At 46.7% G+C, this 21,969-nt stretch overlaps 1 protein-coding gene and 1 pseudogene across 4 annotated transcripts in view; both read right to left on the minus strand.

The window, feature by feature from the left end:
* The window catches only part of MYO5A (myosin VA), a 200,474-nt gene that overhangs the window by 35,566 nt on the left and 142,939 nt on the right, over positions 1–21,969 (minus strand). For all 4 annotated transcript variants that reach the window (XM_075532004.1, XM_075532003.1, XM_075532002.1 and 1 more), the window contains exons 24-28: positions 20,727–20,875; positions 14,389–14,502; positions 9,552–9,695; positions 9,280–9,333; positions 4,113–4,340 (exon numbers count right to left, since the gene is read on the minus strand). In XM_075532004.1, coding sequence (XP_075388119.1) covers positions 4,113–4,340; positions 9,280–9,333; positions 9,552–9,695; positions 14,389–14,502; positions 20,727–20,875 — 689 coding nt within the window. The remainder of the gene's footprint in view (positions 1–4,112; positions 4,341–9,279; positions 9,334–9,551; positions 9,696–14,388; positions 14,503–20,726; positions 20,876–21,969) is intronic.
* LOC142426105 (small nuclear ribonucleoprotein G pseudogene) lies at positions 11,168–11,396 on the minus strand (annotated as a pseudogene).

Consider the following 21,969-nt stretch of genomic DNA (forward strand, 5'->3'; position numbering starts at 1 on the left):
CCATGAAAAACTCAGGACAGACAAAGTGGGATTATTCAGACGATATATGATTCATCAAACTTAATTTTTTTCTTCACATCTTAGGGTATATTTAAATGGAAAGAACTTAGCGATCGCTGCTTTATAGACTTAATAGCTGGCTTTGGAGCCCAGTGGCCCATTCTACTGGCTTCAATACGATATAGCTGATATGTTAGTGGTCAAGTCTCCTAATGAAGTGGCCTTGTCAGAAGGCACTGCACATGCTATCATCTTAGATGCAAATCTCAATGCTCAGTCAGGCTTTCAAAAGAAACATACTTACTTTTTAATTTCAATATTTACAGGACATATCCTGAAATCTGTGTGTGTGCACGTGCATGTACATGTGTGCCTCCGCTCTCCTTCCTAATGCTGTCCTTGGTGAGTTTAAACTGCACCCACTGAGAAGGCCAAGTGACACCTAATAAGCATGATTAGTTGAGCTGATGTTATATTAAATCTTTACAAATCTTCTTTATAAGATCTTGACGCAGCATTTCTTTCATTATCTTTTATCAACATGCTACTCTATATTTCATAGAGAATTAATTTTTCCTCTTTTCCTGATAGGCAGAAACTTTTTCTGTTCCAGAACGAGCCGTACTCAGATGTTCAAGATCCGCACGTAATAACTTTCAGAGACCCAGTTTCTAGGCTAAGTACAGTCATTTGTGTTCATTGATGACTGAGGATGTGCACGGCCCAGTTTTGAACTGTGCATAAACCGAGTAACTCAGTCTCATTAACGAGTCCACGAGAAAGGTTGGCTTCTTAGGAAGCTCCTCTCCACAGGAAAGAGTCCTATTCTTGTGCCACCAGCTGCAGCCAGGAAGGGGCAGGCGGAGGAGGCGGGGAGTGAGCAGGGAGGTATGAGACTCCAACCACCAATATTAGAAAGGCCCACCTTCCCCGATCAGAGTTTATCTCCCCAACCTCGGAGTGACTGAGCAGAGGTTCTGGAAAGGGCTGCACCATAAGAAAAATCCTAGCCTGCCTGCCGCTCCATCGGCGAACCCAGGTGTGGTAGAGAAATTCGGCTCTGCATTCTTGAGGGGGCTCTGACTCAGGGAAATGGTGGTGGCAGCTAGGAAGTGCCCCGCTTATCTTCCTCCTCCCCACAGCTGGCAGAAATGAAAGCTGGGGCACAGCTGTGCTCTTGAGGGCCTTCCAAGGTAAGGGGTCTCTCCCCACAGTCTGTGGGAAGCCCACCTTGACTGGCAGAGTGAGTCACGGAGCTGCCTGTGCGTTAGAAATCATGGGGACCCCGCTACAATCCAGACTGGAGCCTCATACGTCCATTATTTCCCCGATGACTTCCCGAATACGAAGGAGTCAGATACAGCTCGTTTGCAAAGGGCCAAATAGACTCTAAGGCCAGAAGACACCAAGCACATCTATTCAAGGAGCCCTAGCAACCGAAATTACGATTAAAGAGTAGTACTCACTCAATAACAAAAGGACAAACAACACGATTTTAAGATGGGCCAAAGAGTTCAACGGACCAAAAAAAATGTTTAAAGATATACCAAGAGCCACTAAGCATGTAAAAAGAGGCTCAAAATGACTAGTTATTAGGGAAATGCCAATCAAAACTACAATATAGCTATCACTTCCCACCCACTAGGATGGCTATTCCCAGAAAGAACAGTATGATAAGAATGTGGAGAAATTGGAACTCTTGCACAGTGTCGGTGGAGATGCAAAATGGAACAGTCATTAGGGAAGGCATTTTGGCAGTTCCGTAAAAAGTTAAACATGGAATTACATTATATGACATTATATAAGCCAGCCATTCCACGCCTACATCTACACCTGAGACTTGAAGCAGGGATTCAAACAGATATGTGTACACCAATGTTCACCGCAGCATCGTGCACAAAAGCCCAAAGGTGGAAACCACCCACGTGCCCATGAACAGCTGGCGGATCCACCAAACGCAGCACACGCATACAATGGCGTATGATTCAGCCACAAAGAGAAACGAAGTCCTGAGACCGGCCATGACGCAGACGAACCTTGAAATTATTATGCTGAGTGAACTAACGCAGACCCCAAAGGGCAAGCGTTCTATGAACCCACTTGTAAGAAACATCTTGACTAGGCAGAAGCACAGAGACAAACGGCAATTCTGATGGCCAGTGGCTGGTGGTGGGGTGGGGGGGGGGGGAGAGGGAGCAGGTGGGAGTGATTGTGGAAGGGCCAGAGTCTCTGCCTGGGGGGGATGCACGACTTTTGGAAATGGGTAGTCCAAAATGGCTAAAATGGCCATTTTTGGTTATATACAGTTCACATTTAGCAAGTTTTTTAAAAAGCCGAATTGACTTAAAAATGTTTATAAGCTAATAGTTACCTTGTCATCCTGAAAACCACAAGCCAGCCAGCGTAAGAAAACAAGGGAAAGAAAACAGCAAACCCTTAGTTCCACCACATCCATCAAGCCCCCATCATCATAGAAAAAACTGCCCCCCCAAAACCCCAGGAGCTGTGTTTGCTAAAATTAGCTCAGTAAATAAACCCAGCCTCGTGGAACAAGTTCTTTGGAGTCATTTTGAGATATTTAGACTTCAAAAGGTTGCACAATATTCTTGCACACGTGACAGGTGTGTGTGACGAAATGCTTGTCCCAGGTCTGCGTGCGTTACCACAATGCCCTATCTGGAGGCTACATATCCCAAGCCTCCTGGGATGTGAGTCCTGGTGGACACAGAGCAGACTCACTGACTGGAAACCGAGGAAGGTGACACAGCCTGGTGTCTGGGAGGTCTGCACCAGTCCTGGCATTTGTCCAGGGAGAGAACAAGGCTGCGACACAGCAATACAATGGCCTCTGCCACGTGGAGCCTGGGGGCTTGGAGACCAGGGTCTCTGGTTGGAGGCTAGAGAGTAGTGGTCTTCACGTGGGATATGTGAGTGGTGTAACCAAGAGTTCGTGTGGCCAGAAGCATGCGCTCTCTTAGCGACACTGATTTTATGTCCCTCGGTTCAGCTTTCTTCCCTTTTCCCTTAGCTTTTGCACAATGCCTCGTGAGACTACCAGTCTGCAGAAGGGAACCAGAGGCAAGAGTATCAATTGGGAGCCCCAGTGATCAGCTGAGGTAGTCCTGGGGGAGAGAAGATTGCTTCGTGGACGTGCCAAAATGAGCGTCCAGAACTCTGCTCACTGCAGACGTAAAGGGCCTGTCATCTAAGAAGAGCGACCGTTTTACATAGCTCTACTCGTGACAGAGACTGTTCCTAAGCGTCACGCGTACATTGCGATGTGTCCTGGGGGAAGGCCCATTGCAGGTCTGAGCTGCCTTTCTCTAAGTCTGAGCAGATGCACCAGGCCCAGCCTTGTAACCAGGTGCAGGAATGCCATTTCTAAGAGGAGCCCGCTCCACCTTCTAAGGCATCCACTTCGTGAGCATTTCAACATGCCAGGCCATGCAGGTGAGAGGCCGGACAGCTTCATTCCTGGACACACATGGGCAGGGACACAGGCCAGGCTTCTGCAGCAATCGCTCTCAGACACAGCCTCGGAGGGCAAATGACAAACAGGTCACCTCCGCACCCGCAGGGGCTTGATCTTAGATGACTTGAGGACAGGGAAAGGGCACTTCGGTGCCGCATTGGTTGAGCCCTTTCTGTTACACCCTCGAGAAAGCCCTTCCCTGTTGGGACAGTGCACCCCGCAGTGAACAGTGCCCCTGAGTTGCAGAAGAACAGTGTCCCTCTCCAGGTAACTTCCACTGGCCGGCACGCCGAGCCCTTCCCAAGCTAAGCCGGCGGCTTTCCACCTTTCACATTTCAAGTAATCTCAAAGCAGCATCTCACTCCTCCCACCACAAGTTCATTTTTCACCCGCGACAGCAATCCCGTGGATGTTCGGATTTAATCGTATTTTACTGCAGACTGAAGTTTGTCGCGGTTGCATTACTACTTAAAAAAAAAAAAAGGTTCCTCTTCAAAGCCCTTTGCTCCCTAGAGGCGAACTTTTGAAGAGCGTCTGGGATTTCCCGGCTGCTTTGCTCATGGTCAAGTTCAAAGCAACAGGGCTTAGAAGCCACAGGCCTCCCAGGATGCACCCTTCCGGCCAGCGGTTCCCGGCTTACCTTGGGCTGGATGGCCTCTTTCTGGCTCACCAGCTGTGACCGCAGGATGAGGACCTCCTCCTTCCGGACATCCAGCTCCTCACTGACCGAGGTCAGCTGCTCCATGAGGACGCGGTAGGCGGGGGCGCCCGGAGCGGTCACCTCGGGGGCGCCCTTCTCGCTCAGCGCCTTGCGTAATTCATTGAGCTCATTCTTCAACTTTTTGTTCTCCGACTCGAGTTCTTGGCGCTGGGTGAAGAGACAAAGAGGAGTTCATTGCCGGCATCTGCAGGGTTACTTTGGGACGCTGAATTTCCTGATTCTCACCCCCCCACCCCCACGCTGACAGAAGGATTGTGTTGGCAAAGGGCATCAGAACTGCCCGAGCGAATGGCTTCCTGCGTTCTGCTCAAAAAGCTGCCCTACCTGCGCGTGAAGGGAGTCTTAGGTGACGTGGAACTGAGAAAGGTGGGTTGCTTCACCAACCCACATTCCAGCATCACATTGATTCCAGGTCTGCCCTGGGTGTGTCAACAGGCCAGAGAGATGAACAGGTTCCAAAGGGTGAGGCTAGTCCAGTCCTGGGGAGCTCAACTTGGCTTGGAGGTCAATCCCAAGGGCAAGTCTGGGGGTCTAGCCGGCCAGAGTTCCCTTCCCTGGCTCAGAAGGGGGTAGATCATTGCAACCATGAGCAGTGTCCCAGTACTGACTTTGCAAAGCACAACGAAAAGACCACTGATATTTGAGGTTTGCGTTTCTACTTTTAAAAAATTGCCATTCCACTCAAATGGATGGAATTCTCAAGTGGTTTAATAACAAATCAATTCTTTTACAAGCTCCTTCTCGGGGTGTCCTGCTGTTAGAGTTGCTGAAAGAAGCCTTGGGAGGTGGAAGAAGTTAGAGAGGCATGTCTCCCTAACCCCTCCAGAAGGACAAACACGTCCTTCAGTCCTTCCATACTTCCACACACTCACTACAAGCCATCCTCGTTCCAGGGGGCACCAGACACGGCTCAAAGGCCTGTGAGCCTGGAGAGAATGGGGCTGATACAAGAGACTGGTTGAGGAAGAGTTAAGTAGACACCACAGTGCCTGGGTGGGCACAAGACATAAGGCCTGTGACAGTGGAAATGAGACACTTCTACATAGGGAGCTTAATGTTTTGTGTTTACTTCTAGAGATGCAATCTTGCGTTTGTCACACTAGATCATATATGAGTTCATATGCTTTAGATTATGTTAAGTATCATATATTTTATGTCACATGTGATCTTAAAACCAGGTATCACACCATATTATATAATGTATATCATGGTATATTAAAATTATTTAAAGTCCTTATTTATTCCAGTGTAAGAAGCCCGTCTTTCATGATGAATCCATTCGTAGGTGAGAGGAAGGAGCGCTGGCGTCGTAGGGGTTATGGGTTAGACTGCTAACCACCAGCCAATCCGTGTGTGTGTGAGGGGGGAGAATAAAGCTTTCTACTCCCGTAAAAAGTCACCGTCTCAGACACCTACAGGGGCAGTCCTACCCTGTCCTGGGGGGTCCCCGCAGTGAGTTAGAGTTTTTTCGGCTTGTGCTATCTTTAATCCCTTGCTATCTCTCATCTCCCACCAACTGGTAGTCAGGTTCCCCTCACTCATTTCTATAATAGAAAGCACATGAATGCCTTGACATTGATGCCGAGGCTCCAGCACAGTGCTTCCCAATCTTCAGGGCACAGCCGCACCTCTGCAGGTCTTGGGAAGACACAGATTGCTGGGCTCCACACCCAGAGTCTCGGTCCCACTACGTGTGGGCCAGGGTCTGCAAATTTGCACTTGCAAGTTACCAGATGGTGCTGGGGCTTTGGGCTGGGGACCGCCCTTTGAGAACCAGTGGTCTAATATTTAAGGAACCTTGGTGGCTTAGTGGTCTATATGTTGGGCTACTAACCACAAGGTGAGCAGTTTGAGCCCACCAGGCCCTCCATGGGAGAACAAGGAGGCTCCTGTAGAGATTTACAGTCCCTAAAGCCCAAAGGGACTCTTACAAGGCCACTAACAGTCAGAGTAGACTCAATAGCCCTGGGTTGGGTTTTCTGTTTTGTTTTGGTCTAGTACTTGGAAACTCTGGGCCCTGGGCTTCATTTCTGACATGTTGCAGAGAATGCCTCTATTTGTCCATTTCTGTGGGAGGTAGGCAGAGGCTGAAGAACTGGAGAACAGATTCCCATTCCCATTCCCTTGGCCTGTCCAATTAAAACCATACGGGAGAACTGAGAGGGACAGAGGAGAGATGGGAAGGCATTTGTCCATGTGAGAGGGCTTCAAAAAGTACATGGAAAAAGTCCATTACCTTCATGTGCATTTACCCCATGAACTTTTCCAAGCCCTCTCGTATGGTAAGGGTAAAGGCTGTCAGCATAACCGGACAGGGCACACATTGTGCCTTCAGCACTCATTCCTGTTTAGACACCAGGAATGTTTGCAGCGCCTTAACCCAGGGCCCGAAGGTCCCCATTCGACCCGTCTGGATTTTGGGCGGGTTCAGCTATTGCTAAGCATGTTGCAGACACCACCCACTTACGTGCCAGTTTCTCAATGTGGGCAGGCCAGGTTCTCCGTGGTGCCCAAAACGATGCCGATCGGTTCCAATTAAGTTAGTGAACAAACTCACGAGCAGGTTTTCTGAGCAAGCACATGAACAACTGTTCAGAAAACACTCCCATCTCTGCGGATGGCTGGAATCCAAGGGAGAACAGCAGCCTAGACTTGTAACACGCCAGTGGGATGTTCATTTGGGTTGGGTAGGTGTGTCTTCCAAAAATATGCCTGCCTACTCGGTTTAAGTGGGTGTTAATACACAACACACACAAACACATCTATTTAAAAATAACACATAGGGTAAGCTGAAGGTATACTAAATGCTGATTTCAAAAAGGGCTAAAACTTGGACCAGCGGTTTGAATGACCAAATCTTAAAGAATGGTAGAATAGGTTACACCCTATGCTGAAGACTGATCTGACTACAGGCTTCGTACAGTGCACTGCAGGTCTGAAAGTGGGAGGGCCCCACGGGGAAAAGGAGAAATCCACTAGGATGCTGGACCATTGGGCTTATTGTGAGATTTAGCTTCTAAACAAGCAATGATAGGAACCAGCGATCTCGTGGAAAGCTTCCTTAGTCGGGAGACCTGGCTTCAAGCTCCACCTCTGTCCAATGTAATTGTTCTCGGCCTCAGTCCACTTATCTTTTAAAAGAGAACAACAGCATGTATTTCAGAGGTTGTGGCAGAGGTTACATAAGATGAAACACTGATCAGATTTCGGACTGTAAAATAAATACACGGCTTCATTAGTCAAATGTCTACTCAGTGTCAGGAAAAGAGTCTAACCTCTTCAGAGGAAGGGGCTGATGAGAGAATGGTGGGCTCGGGCTTAGGGTGGAGGGCAAGTGCTCTCTTGACACAAAGGTGCCATGCTCCTGGAGAGGAAGCAGGAATCAGCAGTTGTGAGCCCAGGAAGTGGTGAGTCCAGAGAACAGGGTCCTATTCATGGCATGAATTATGTTCTAAATCAATACCAGGAGGCAGTAGGTCAGGGGCTCGACTTACTGCAGTGTTACTGAAAAGATACACAGAAGACTTCTTGGCAGTTCGGGCAGTGCCCAGGAATTATCAACCACATGTGACAACTTTAAAATAACACTGAGTTTCCATAGGCTCTCTTGTGGCTTTTCGAACGTTTAGCTTTGTTTGGTTGTAATCATGACCCCGGTGTAACTTCCAGCCACTGTAGAATGTAATTGGCAATGGTGGAAGAAACCAGTAAATCGCTGATATCATGGTTCATCTTAAGGGAAGACTTCAAAAGTTTCTGGGATTTTTTCCCCACTGTCTTTTCATTTCATTTTTTCCACAAATGTGATGCGACTCCTTATGTGTCAGCTTGTCGAGGCTCTGGGGCCAGCTGTGTGGTCGGACACTGGTGGGACGCACAGTTAGGCAGCCCTCACCCGCGATCACATCGGCGAGCCGTGAACAAAGCCTGCGCTAAGATGATGTGCGCTGTGTCCCGCTGCTGGGAGGTCTGAGAACAAAAAGGGAGTTCTCCATCAGCCCCCCAACCCCGAGGGCCCAAGAACTAGATGGTGGGCGGCTACCACTCTCTAGTGTGCTGAACAGGATCATATGAGGGGTCCTGGGTCTAGAGTGGGGAAAACACACAGAACAAAACTCAAAGTTGGACAGAGGGTGGTGAGACTTTCAAGACTATGGCCCTTCGCCACCCCAAAATCACCCCGTGGTACAATCATCAACCCTTTTAGGATGAGAGAGGCAGCATGGACTCAAGGGCAAAACCCAGAGGGTTGGGAAAGAAGGAGCAGTGGGATTGGGAACTAGAGGGAGGAAACGGGGTGCACGATGGCGCATTGAGGGGTGCCACGGATGCGCTGAAATAAAATGTGCATGACCAGATGATTGTGAAGCAATAGTCTACTCTGCAAACTTTCACCCGGTTCGCACTGGGGGTGTGGGTGGGGCTGTTCCCTTGGGGTGTATTCTACCTCCAGACTACAAACATAAGGTTGACCAGAACCTCGTGACGCAACCTTTTTGTCCTGTGATGCATGGATTCGGGAACCCTCCAAACCCAAACCCCCAACTCGCTGCTGTCGAGTCAGTGCGGACGCCCGGCGACCCCCTGTGGGTTTCTGAACCTAATGCTTACAGGAGGAGAGAGCCCAGTCTTTCATCGGCGGCGGGGCTGCTGACCATGCGGGTCGCTGCCCATCGCGTAAGCACGGCACCACCAGGGCTCCGTGTATGCAGCACACTGCTAAGGTCTGGGGGGACACTAGAATGCAGGAGTCCCCGCCTGTCCCTTGACCTACAGAGTTTGGACTTGCCGGTCCCTTGTAACCACGAGAGGCGACCCCATCCATCTCTGTCCCCAGAGCCTGTGGCTTTTATTAATCTCCACAGCCTCAGCTGGCAGTTGGTGCTCCTGTCCTGTGTGGACTCCAGTGTAACTTCTATCAAATAGGATTTATAAAAGAAGTGATGCCTACATCAGGAACAAGGCCTTTGGTGTAACCTTCAGCCCCGGCGGCTGTTTTTTTGAGGAACACCGAGGCTCTGGGCAGGTCTGTGTCATAATTGCCAAAACAGGATATTCAACATCTTGGGCAGAAATGCCGCATTACCTTGAGTGATTCATACTCCAGTTCAGCACCTCTAATTTGTGGTCTTTCTTCTTCCTGGGGGAGATATAACGCACACGCTTTACATTTTAATCATGACATCACTTGCTCTCCAGCAAACGCCAAGGGGAGCTCGGCCTCCCTCCCCATCTGACCCACATGCCGTTTGCTTAAGTTATTTGGGAGCTGGGTCCTCGGTCACGAGGAGCCGGGAGAAGTGGGCAAGCCCCGGGCTCAGCAACAAGGTTTGCAGGGGGGCTGGGCGGCCTGTGCACCTTGGCCTTGCTGCGGAGCACCTGCTCCTCCCTGCGGTCCAGCTCGTCCTGCATCGCCTGCTTCTCCTGCTCCAACTCGGTGACCCGCTTCTGGAGCTTGAGGAACAACGACATGTCCAGGGGAACCTTCTTCTCGCTCGGCTCCTAAAGGCCAGAAACCACAGCACGGTCAGTCACCGCATTAGGAAGGTGGAGAACCACTGGTGTAGATAAATCACAATAGAGCCCAAATCCATCTTCCAGCCACAGGAAATGAAGATGGTCTGCCTGAGCACCTGGAAGCGCCCTGGATAAAGTATTAGGTGACAACAGAACTTACAGGGGATTTTGAGTGTGATAATCTTGTGTTCGTCTAAAAACCAAGCACACGTGACTTCTAAAAAGTGCATCCAGGACGAGGCCACCGTGGCTGTCTTGGAAAGTTGGGAGAATTACGGGTGAGAGAGTGTCGGTTTCTACCTTGCATGTCTCTGTTTGAATGGTGGGCAGTCAACATGCGTTACTTTTGTTAATCAGGATAAAAACTTTTAATAGTGAACAGCCACCGCGTGTACATACTGAGACTGGACGGAAAGCTAGAAGTGGCAAGACCAGGATGTCTCTGTGCATTATACTGAGACACCCCCTAGCACAGTGGTTCTCAACCTTCCTAAGGCCGCAGCCCTTTCCTACAGTTCCTCAGGTGGTGGTGACCCTCCCCCACCAACCATAACATTATTTTTGCTGCTACTTCATCATGGTCATTTTGCTACTGTGAGGAATAGGGCGATCCCTGTGAAAAGGTCATTTGACCTTGAAAGGGGTCGCGACCCACAGGTTGAGAATCGTTGCCCTAGCAACTTCGTAGACACATATCAGTGAGTTACAACACAGACTTAGAGTGGAACTACTGAATAAATAATGGCATAACAGTTAAAGCTTAAATTATTTTTTAAAGAAAGAACTAATGATCACTATGGAAGTCCTGTTGTTTTACCCTGTTTCTTTTAGGTTTTCATATTTAATGAGCTACGAAGAGGAAACTATTGTTATCATTAGATTTAATGGAGAGAATGAAACAGCCTTTTCGTGTGTGAGGAAGGGAGGTGAGAAGAATGCTTCCATGAGCATTGACTGTGGATCCAAAAAAAGACAACTTCCTTTTTCTCTATTTCTCCTGTTGTCTATTGGTCCAGTTGTGAGGATTTTGGTCTGCTTTACATTGAGGCGCAATCCACACAGAAGGCTGCAATCCTTGATCTCATCAGCAAGTGCTTCCAGGCCTCCTCGCTTTCAACAAGCACGGTTGTGGCATCTGCACATCTCAGGTTGCTAGTCCACTCCTTATGCCACGTTCTTCCTCGTCTGTCCCAGCTTCTCCGATTATTAGCTCTCACACAGATTGAGTAAGTATGGTGAGAGGATACAACCCTGACGCACACCTTCCCTGACTTTAAACCATGCGGTGTTCCCTCGTTCTAACTGCACAATTGCCATTTTTTAATATTACAAGTTTATTTAACAAAAACACTGAACATGAAAAATGCACATCGCCTCATTTTTACTCTGTAGTAAAGCAGGTCCTTTGGAGAGCGGGGTGCGTAGAAGCAACGGCTGTAGACTCTTGAACATGGCTGTTAGCCTCGCTGCAAGGCTTCTAACATGATGACACTACTGCCTCTTATCACCACCGTTCCAGCAGTGCTGTTGTCCCCTAGTTGACATCTCCACGCATTCATCTATCACAAGACTCATAAAGGAGTCAAATCCCCGAAGCATCCCTTGGACATGCCTGCCACCATTTAATTCCAATGATAACTTCTTGTCCGTAAATTTTCTCAACTCAGGCGGATGTGCTTTGCTCATCGTGTCTTCTCCGGAGGTCCAGCGTTGCCTCGACACAGAATCTGCGCTTCCCTCACACTCCCACAGTCAGCCGGCGTCTTTGCGTCTGCAAAATTGCCTCGTGATCCATGTACAAGTTCTGCATGAGCACAGTGCAGTGTTCTGGAATGCCTGTTCTTCTCAAGGCTGTCCATCCCTTGTCATAAGCCACACTGTCAAATGCCTTTGCACAGCCGATGAAACACGAGTCAACGTCTTTCCGGTGTTCTCTGCTTTCAGCCACGGTCCATCTGACCTCAGCAATGCCATCTCTTGCTTCGCATCCTCTTCTGAATCTGGCTGGAACCTCTGGCAGCTCCCCGTCAATGGACAACCGCAAAGGTTGCTGGATGATCTCCAGCAATCTATAACCTGCATGTGATTGTTCTGTAATTTGAGCATTCTATTGGATCCCCTGTCTTTGGCATGGGCACACGTGTGGATCTCTTCGAGTCAGCTGGACAAGTAGCTGTCTCCCAGATGTCCTGGCATAGATGAATGAGTGCTTCCGGTGCGTCGTCAAGCTTGCTGAAATCTCTCAATTGGTACCGGCAGTTCCTGGAGCCTTGGGTTCGGCTAATGCTTTCAGTGCAGTTTGAACTTCTCCCTTTTCCCATATCGTTTTCAATATTGCAGCTTGAAGCTTGAATTTCTTCCTTAAGTTCTTTCAGTGTAAGATATGCTGGGTGTTTCCTTCCTCTTTGGTTTTCTAACTTTGCACATTTTCAACTTGTCTAACTTTGCACATCCCCTTATATTACTTTGTCTTCTCAAGCTTCCCTTTGACACTCTCTATTCAGCTCTTTGATTTCATCACTTCTTCCATTTACCTCGGTTACTCTACAATGAAGAGTGAGTTTCAGAGTCTCTTCTGATATCCACGCTGAACTTTTCTTTCTCTTTTGCCTATTTAGTGGACTTTTGCTTTCTTCAGGAAGGATGGTCTTGATGTCCTCCCATGGCTCATCGGGTCTTCTGGCACTAATGTCCAACGCCTTAAAGTTGTCCTTGAAATGTCCTCAAAACTCAGGTGGGATAGACTCAAGGTCTTATTTTGGTTCTCATGGATTTGTTTTACTTTTCTTTGACTTCAACCTGAGCATACGAGTCCATTTGGTTTCTGTGTGTTTCATCTGGAGAAGTTCATGTATATAGTCCTTTGTGTTGCTGAAAGGGGTATTATCTATGAACAAGTTATTGGTTCTCCAAAATTCTATCTTGTGATCTCTAGCTTCATCTCTATCACCAGGGTCGTATTTTCCAACTTCTGTTTTCCTCCTTGTTTCAAATTGCTCATGTCAATAGTCAGTAATTATCGATACATCTTGATTTCATGTTTAATCAGCTTCAGACTGAAGACGTTGGTAGAATTCTTCAATTTCTTTATCACTAAGCTCCAAGGTCGGTATATAAATTTGAATAAATTTGATAGGGGCTGTTAAATTGGTTGGGTCAATTTACGCTTCCATCAGCAACCACTATGTAGCTTGGAATAGCAGTGGCTGTTATAATTTTTTTAAATGGCTAAGATGATCGACCTCAAGTGATATTTTATTATTCTTTTTATTGTATTTCTTTGTCAGTTCGTGAGTTTGACTACACTTGATGTTCATTAGCTATCGCGGGTCTTTTGTGAGTTATGAGTAGGAGGAAGTTCAGTCTGGATCTGGATCTAAGGAAAACAAGATGAACCCACTGAACTAATGGGGCATCTTTAGGCTGCCAGGATTATTGACCTACAAAACAATCAGACCTAACTTGTTTTTTAGCTGCAATGCTCATCAGTAAGGTGAAGTTTAGGTCTTCAACACAACACCTGTCCTGACTTAGCAAAACAGAGATAGCATCTTGCCTGAATATAAAATTAGCACAGAATTTCACACATACGGAAACTTATTTCTACACACCTCACAAATAAGCCTGTAACTCTATCCCTAGATTTGACAGATACGAAGTTGGACGGCAGAATAATCAATCAAAGGTCACCAGGAATAATGACATCCTAGCGAAAATAGTCAATCTTCTCTTTCATACGTTTAGGTTTCCATAGGCTGCGGCGGCTTCAGACGGTCACCTAGCCTGGAGTTTGGGACTTCGCGTCTGCCCTCCAGAAGTTGTCTTGCTCCCGTGAGAGTTAGAACCGTGTTCAATGGACTGAAGCAGCCTCGCAAAGAGACAAAACAGCAGACAGACAGTTTTCCACCATGATTGTCATTCTCATGCTCTGAAGCTTCACTCAACAGAAAGATTGCTTGCTTTAAAGACATGTTTTCCAGCGAAATAAGTAGAGCAAGGCGGCAAAAACTTTCGAGTTCTTCAGCCCGTCTGTTGGAAGCTGTCTATTTCTGACTTGGGCATCTTCTCAGAACATGATAAAAAAAATAGAGGAGGTGTGCTTGAACCACCCATGACTGGAATTAGATGTATACTTGAGAAGAAGATGTGAACATTGATTTGGGGGTTGATTTAGCTTAAAATCTTATAGTTGGAGCAATATGCCATGACATAAAATATTAAAGCAGGTTTCTAAATGATTTTCCATGCATGTCTATGGGAGAAAATTATATTGGTGAACTCTGGCATTAAATAGAGGAAGAAGTTTTGCTAAAATTTGGGGCACTGGTATTTAAAATATTCAAGAGAGAAAGGATTACTTTAAAAAAGTAATCTGAGTCTGAAATTCCTGACAGGCTCTATTTTTGGTACATGGGCTATATTAAGGTGTAAAAGCTAATGACAAAGAGGAAAGTCTGCCCATCAAAATTATATTAAAATTAACAATAAAATAAATATATGTTAGCCAAAACTATAGGCGATATGCATGAATGTACACAGCTAAAGAATCACTTGAAGAAGAAACAATTCCGAACCAATGCTGTGTTTCAGGGCAACTGGGGTCCACTCTGCAACGGAAACGTTACCTGTGCGTTGCAAGTCACACCTGACCTTTAGGAATGGGTGTCTAAATCGTTACCTCTGCCCTCATCGGAGCATCTTCAGTTTCTGCATATTCAGAGCTAAAGGTGTATTCAGACTCATTGCTGCTGTGGGTGGAGTCTGTTCTCCTGTGTCCAGGCTTAGAGACGTTCTGCAAGGCAAGTACAGCAGGCATGCATATAAGCTGGTATAATTTACACGACAGCATGTAGACCTTGAACTTCCACACACCGACTGGCTATACCAATGCCCAACTTGTCTCCACCAACCCCCTAAAAGAGGGCCACCGGCTGAGCCCCTCAAAAGACGAGAAGGGAACCCCAGAATGGTGTGTCCAGCACAGTCACAAAACCTAACTCGTGATGGAAGGACCTGTGATCCCGAGCAGACTCCCCTTTGGCTTTTGTAAGTTGTGAGCGGCCAGTCACCCTGGCTGAAGCACGGGGTCTGATACCAGTCTCCAAGGGCTGGCGGTAGTATTGTGGTCCAATCAAGGTTCAAAGTGCACAGTGCACAGGCGATGACCTGCACCGTCATTTCCCTGCCCTGCTGTCGCCGTCGGGCGGGTAGCTGCCCCAGGTCCGCTCTGAGTCATGACTCAGGTATGTAGCGGAATGAAGCGCTGTTGGCTCGTGTGCCCTCGACACACAATCTTTCACGGGCTTGCGTGCATTGCCGAGGCCCCTGTGTCACTCCATCTCTCTAAGGCCTCCCTTGTCTTTGCTGACCCTGACTTGGCCAAACGTGCTGGCCTCTTGTAGTGGTGGCTCTTTCCTGCACTGTGATGGAGCATGAATGGTGTTCAAGGGGCAGGCGGGAGTGTGGGCGTCACATCGGTGAGTATAGTTTCTGTCACTTTTATATAAGCAGGAAGCTAAATCACAGAGTCAGCTGTGGGAGGGATGGGCAGTGCAGAGGAGGTGAGAAAGCTGCTCTGAGAATCTATGGTAATCCCTGGATTGTTAACCCCCGAGAGCCCAGGGGCCACTTGGTGGACACCCAGTATTGTTAGTATTCAAGAAGCCCTTGAGTCTACTTCAACCATCAGCTATTGAAACCCCTATTAGAAGCAACAAAGCCCACAAGCAAGAAGTACACCAGCCTGTGTGATCACAAGCTGTTGAAGCGATCAGGTATAAGGCATCATGAGAACAAAAAATCATATCATAGTGAATGGGAGGGGGGGGGGGTGCAGAGTGGAGACCCAAAGCCCATTTGTAGGCCACTGGACATCTCCTTACAGAAGGGTCTCGGGGAGGAAACCAGCCAATCAGGGTGCGATGTAGCAACCATGAAACATACAACTTTCCTCTAGTTCCTAAATGCTTCCCCCTCCCCTGCTATCATGATCCCAATTCTACCTTACAAATCTGGCTAGACCAGAGGATGTACGCTGGTACAGATAGGAACTGAAAACACAGGGATCCAGGGTGAATGATCCCTTCAGGACCAGTGGTGTGAATGGAGATACTGGGAGAGTAGAGGGAGGGTGGGGTGTAAAGGGGGAACCGATTACAAGGATCTACATGTAACCTCCTCCCTGGGGGATGGACAACAGAAAAGTGGTGCAGGGAGACGTCAGGGCAAGATGACAAAATAATAATTTATAAATTATCAAGGGTTCATGAGGGAGGGAGGAGTGAGAAGGAAGGGGAAAAATGATGAGTTGATGTCAGGGTCTTGGGTGGAGAGCAAATGTTTTTAGAATGATGAGGGCAATGAATATACAAATATGCTTTACACAATTGATGTATGTATGGATTTCAATAAGATTTGTATGAGTCCCTAATAAAATGATTTTTAAAAAATCAAAAAGAAAGAAACCCCTATGCGGCCCAGTGGTACTGTGACACGCATGGGTCACTGGGAGCTGGAGTGGACTCAGCAACCACTGGCTGGTTTGGGGTTGGCTGCAGCTATAACACTTAGGTGTCTTTGGTAACACGTCCCTGCTTTAGGATTGTTTCGCTGTCTGCATGCTACTCCATGACAAAGACACACCGTTGACTAGATCCACGATCTAGCTGCACCTCGCTCATCCTCTTCCTCTTGACTTCGATTTCTCCCACAATTCCTTCTCCTCTGGCACCCGTTGTATTTGCGTTGCCAGGGCTCGCGAAGCCATTGCTGGCATGCTGGGCTCCATCCTTACTCTAGAAGTGATGTCCCTTCAAACACGTCACAAACATGGATTCCCGGCTCATTATCCTTTCACTGTGTGGTCACACTCCTTAGCACCGATCAGTCTTCCCCTTAGCCTCTGCCCTGGCGCTCCCTGTACAGACGAATGGTCACAGCGTGAACTTGGTTTCCAGGGGCACTCTGCTCACTACTCTTTTTACCCACACATCGCATGAATTACAAGAAGCCTTAGAAGCAGACCATCCATTCCTAAAATGTCCTGCCATCCATTTGCCAAGTTAGTTTACTCTAAAATGCTTCAATAGCTGAGTGAGCGCTCAGTCTGCCGAACAATGTCCGTGTCATCTGAGCCAGCCAGCCAGCCAAATTTTAGCTGTGACATTCCAGCCAAAGAATAAAATAAGACATTGCTCTCTTGTGACATACACGTTTGTTTCAAACAAAAAGAAAAATAATTCTTTAAAAGAGATAATGTCATCAATATGCTAATTTGGCTATATATTACATAGCCAAATTTTAAAATTCTTTGTCCAAAGACTATTAATTCTGGTTCTAGCTGAAGCTAGATAATGAGATCTAATAAAAACAAGTGAGTCACCACACTTGTTTCTAACCCCAATCTAAAGCAATTTTCTCTTAGGACATGGCCCTACTTGATGCTCACCCTCCTGAAGAGATCACTAAAGATATAGGTGCTATAGCAAAGTGTGGCTAAGACATTAGATGGTGCCCAGCTATCAGAAAGAATAGTATCTAGGGTTTTAAAGACATCTTCAAACAAGCAACTATGTAAGGGAGGTGTCAACGAAGTCCACATGGAAGAAGCACCCCAGCCTGTATGACCCAAGGATTGTAAATAATACGTCCAACTTCAAAGGAGGGGACGCTAAGAGCTTAAACTCTGAACACCTGATTTGAGAACACTATGGATGACAGTGAGAGCCCCAAATCCAATTGCAGGGTCAATACATGGATTAAGTTGCTGATGAATCCCCTCTGTGAACAGCCTAGCTATCATACAGAGTATACTGGAAAGTGGTTTGTGGCAGATACAAGTAGGCTAAAATTGTTAGGCAGATAAGTGCAGGGATGGGGATGTCCGTTAACGCATGTCCAGAGAGCCAAGCACAAGAACAAAGGGTGGCGCACTGCACATGCTCAGAGGCCCAGGTTTCCCGCTGGTGGGCATGGGTGGGCGTTAAACCTGGATCAGCCCACCTGGGCCAGATGAATTCAATTCAGCCAATGGGGTCAATCTGGACTCGTCCACCATGTCCTCCCCGTGGAATCCTTGAAAAGGCAGGAGCCCAGAGGAAGAGAGGGAACTTGGAGGAGAACTTGGGAGAGCTCTAACAAAGAGTCGCAGGAAAAGAGATCTGTGCATGACGCTGAGCAGTCTCTGCCAGGCTGCATGGTCAGGAGGAGTCCTATGGGTGCTGTGTAAACATGAAACTTCTAACTCTCATAAAACTCACTTGGATCACAAGCCAGGCTTCGGAGTAAATTCTTTCTCGCATGGAGCCAAGGACCGAGGTGCAACTCTATTTCCAGAGAGATCTAGCAAAATGTAATGCCTTATCATTTAATCTCCCATTAAATTTTTTTTTAAAGATTTTACTATTTTCTGCTTCTTTTCGAACAAGGTTTTACTTTGTTGTACTTCACTATTGTTGTTAGTGGGGAAGGGGGGGTGGGCTGTATATTTTTCTAGTATGTGAAATTTACCAGGATAGGTAAATCTATAGACAGAAACTGGAGTCACAGTTTTATGGGGTGTGGCAGGAGAGGTTGGTTGTAGGGAAATGGGGTGCTGATAACAGGCGTTCAAGAAAGAGGGAAATCTCTAAAACTGATTGTGATGATGATCCTACAACTTTCTTATGACTGCGCTACTGGACTGTATGATGCATGAATTATATGCCAATAAAACTGTTAAAAATTAAATCATATTTAAAAAAAGCTGCCAACAACCAAAAAAGTGGAAAGCAAAATAATTCCTGATCTCCCTTCTATTTTCCTTTCCCTCTGACCATTTGCATAACAATGATCAGTCACTTGGAGGAAGAAACAAGAAATCCAGCAGCTGCAGTGCTCTGGAAGCTCAGCCCTATCTTCCTGCAACCCAAGGGAAAGCGGGCAGAGACATGAGTAGCAGGAAGCACACTGGCTCTAAGGGACTGGAGAATGGCGCTTACTGGTGGGTCTTCACCAGAGAGACTGCTGCCTCCCTTACTGCAGGGACTCTTCACAGATGTCTCGGGAATGTGCTCATCTAGTGACGGATGGAGGGCTGCTTCCGACAAATTCCATTATCTTTCCAGTCTATTTCCCCACCAGCTGTTTAGGCTTTTAGAGGCACACAATTATCTCTCTTACTTTCCAAGATTCACAAGGCACTTGCTATGGAAGTATCCAAGGAATTCTGTAGAGAAAAGCTCCGTCTAACTCCGCTCAGAGGGTTGATTCCGCATTTATTTGGAGTGCAGAATTGTTTTTCCCAACCTCCTTTATTAACACCCTGAGGAACCTCAGAAACACCCCGTGAGTCACAAAGCTTGGCGCCAGCTCCACAGGAAGCATTGGTTCACTGTGAAAGTGGGTGAGGCTGTCTAACAGCGTGAGGAAAAAATACACCCAAGAATTCTGGGAAACATGATGCTGAAAGGCAGGGGGAAAGGGTTCGGTAGAGAAAGCTGGGAATGAGAGCAAGGTGAAAGAGAAGTCTCAAGGAGGTCAAATGCAATAAGTGAATCAAGAGAGGCAAGACTAACAAAGGCAAGACTTCAATTTGTCAATTATAGTAGGATCATGATGAGCTACGCCTATGTTTCATTTCTCTGTCACATAGGAGCTAGGACAGAAAATGTGTGGAATAATGTCCAACTATACAATCTATATTAGCTTCTCTTCATCTGCAAGGCAATACATTTATGTCCTTTGTCACACAATCTCTTTTCCTTTTAACTTTGAAAATGTCACTTACATTTTAAATAACCTTGTAAGGAGATTCAGAGAGAAGTGAATGCTTGACCCCACACGTACCAAATCCACTTGCTCTTTGCACGAGAGATTTCAGAGCATTTCTGACCATTTGCACCAGAAGGTTGTCTTTAAGATGGATACTTGCAGAGAACAAGAGAGCGAGAGAACCCTTGGTTCTTTGATAGCAGGACAAGGAGAAAAGGGAGGGCGAGCCAGACAATTAAAGTACAGAAAAGGTACATTTGCCAATGCAGGAGTGTCCTTGAGATAGAATTTCTTAAGTAACTTCTATTACAACTAGAGGCTGTACTTTCTTATCTCAGAAGATACTTTTGAAATGACAAGAAAACCTGGAAGAAGAAAGACTCAACTATATAACTATTTGTGCCACAGGTGAAATTTTGCATCCAGACGTTCAATACATAAAACAATATCCATTTAAACTATGTCATAAGCTAGGCTTAAATGTGTTTGACTACGTATTTTAAGATGAACCTATTTGACTTCTAGTACTTGCTTTAAAATAATCCATGGGTCGGACAGGGCAGGATATGACAAAATAATAATTTATAAATTATCAAGGGCTCATGAGGGAGTGGGGTGGGGGGGAGGGAGGACCTGATGCCAAGGGCTTTAGTGGAGAGCAAATGTTTTGAGAACGATGAGAGCAACGAATGTTCAGATGTGCTTTACACAATTGATGTATGTATGGATTGTGATAAGAGTTGTGTGAGCCCCTAACAAAATGATTTTTTTTAAAAAGGAAAGAAAAATGTATCCACATGAGAAAAAAATCCATGGGATAGAGGTAGGGCTGTGTTGACCATATGAGTGATCGGTATGGGTAAATCGGCGTGATTCAGTGGCAGAATTCTTGCCTTCCATACAGGAGACCAGGGTTCAACTCCCAGCCAATGCACTTCAGTGCAGCCACCCCCACCCCCACTCCATCTGTCAGTGGAAGCTTGCATATTGCTATAAGGCTGAGCAGGTTCAAGTGGAGCTTCTAGCCTAAGAGAGAGTAGGAAGAAAGAGCTGCCAATCTATTTCTGAAGAATCAACCCAAGGCAAACCCTATGGGCCCTACCAGTCCCATCCTACGGCCCCGGGTTGTCAAGATTTGAAGACAATTAACAACGACACATTGAGCACATGGGGGTTCAGTCGCCTATTTTCCCAACTTTTGTATACCTTTGGAATTTTTTATTTCAAAAAATAAAAAAAGAAAGCAAGCAGTCGTGTCCGACTCACCAACATCAGGGTCATTTCCTCCTTGAGGTCGTCATACCGTTCTTCTAGGCGACTGAACTCGTTCAGAAGGTTCTGATACCTCAGCCTTTCGTCGTTCAGATCGAGCTCCAGCTGTTTCGTTTCTTCGAGTAACTTCTTCTCCATTGTCTCTGAAAGAACGAAGGGAGATGAAACCTGCTAGGGGTGACTCCGCAACACCAAATCCAAACTCAACGCCACTGAGTGGATGCTGACTCATCGCGACCCGCTGCGGTGCCGGCTCCCCAGAATGCAAGCATGAAACCCCGCACATTGATTTCCAGGTTCCCTGTCTGGGGCGCTTATTTCTAGTGTCACGGTGATCTGCAATGAGTATCTTAGTGACTGTACAAGAAGGGAAAAATCACGATGAAAAAGTCGCCAATCATAACAACTATAATCTATCGCAGTCTTGTGTGCATCCGAAGGAGGCGTTCTCAGTCCCATTCCAAAACCGATCCTCCTTTTGACTTGTTTTCTGGTGTCTGAGCTGTTTCGGGGTATTCCAGGCCATTTGGACGATAAGATTCTCTCTAAGACTGATACTTCTAGGGAACAAGAGAGATAGGAGCCTTTTTGCTTCTTGATAGCAGGACAAGGGAGTGCTAGAGAAACTTACAGAGGTCACGCAGCGAGAATGGACGGCATTCACCTCTGTCTGTCCTCAAGGGTTTACGCATCCTGCATCAGCCCCACACTCTAGTGCCAATGGATTGTTCACACACTGGTTTCGGCATATCCTTCATAGACATTGACTAGCCATTGCCTATTAAGTAAAATCTACCTTTTTATTCCATTCATTTTCTGCATCAGGCTATTCAAAACATTGTATTGTCAAAATCCACATGGTCCTCTCAAGTCTGCTGGAATGGCAGTTTCTCTGTTAACACTCCGCTGTCTGTCTGTCTCTCTGCTTGTCCTCAGTCGCATGGTTCTAGCTTACTATTATCTGGCACGCTAAACTTCTCTTGCTGCTTTGTTAAAAACCTCCATTTCTAAGTAGGTAAAGTCCTTAGGGTGGTTCATCTGAGTGGTCTGCTTTTGGGTACTAAAAGAATTCTGACCTTTCCATACCCACCCACTCCATGTGAGTGGCTCACATTTGTATGGCACATGGATTGAAGATGAAGCCGAGCCCAACTGCAGATGAAATAACAAAAACAAAAATAACCCCTCACGACCATAGAGTTGATTCTGACTCATAACAACCCTACAGGGCAGGGTA

This window comes from Tenrec ecaudatus, chromosome 14 (genome assembly GCF_050624435.1).
Source record: "Tenrec ecaudatus isolate mTenEca1 chromosome 14, mTenEca1.hap1, whole genome shotgun sequence".
Lineage (NCBI taxonomy): Eukaryota > Metazoa > Chordata > Mammalia > Afrosoricida > Tenrecidae > Tenrec > Tenrec ecaudatus.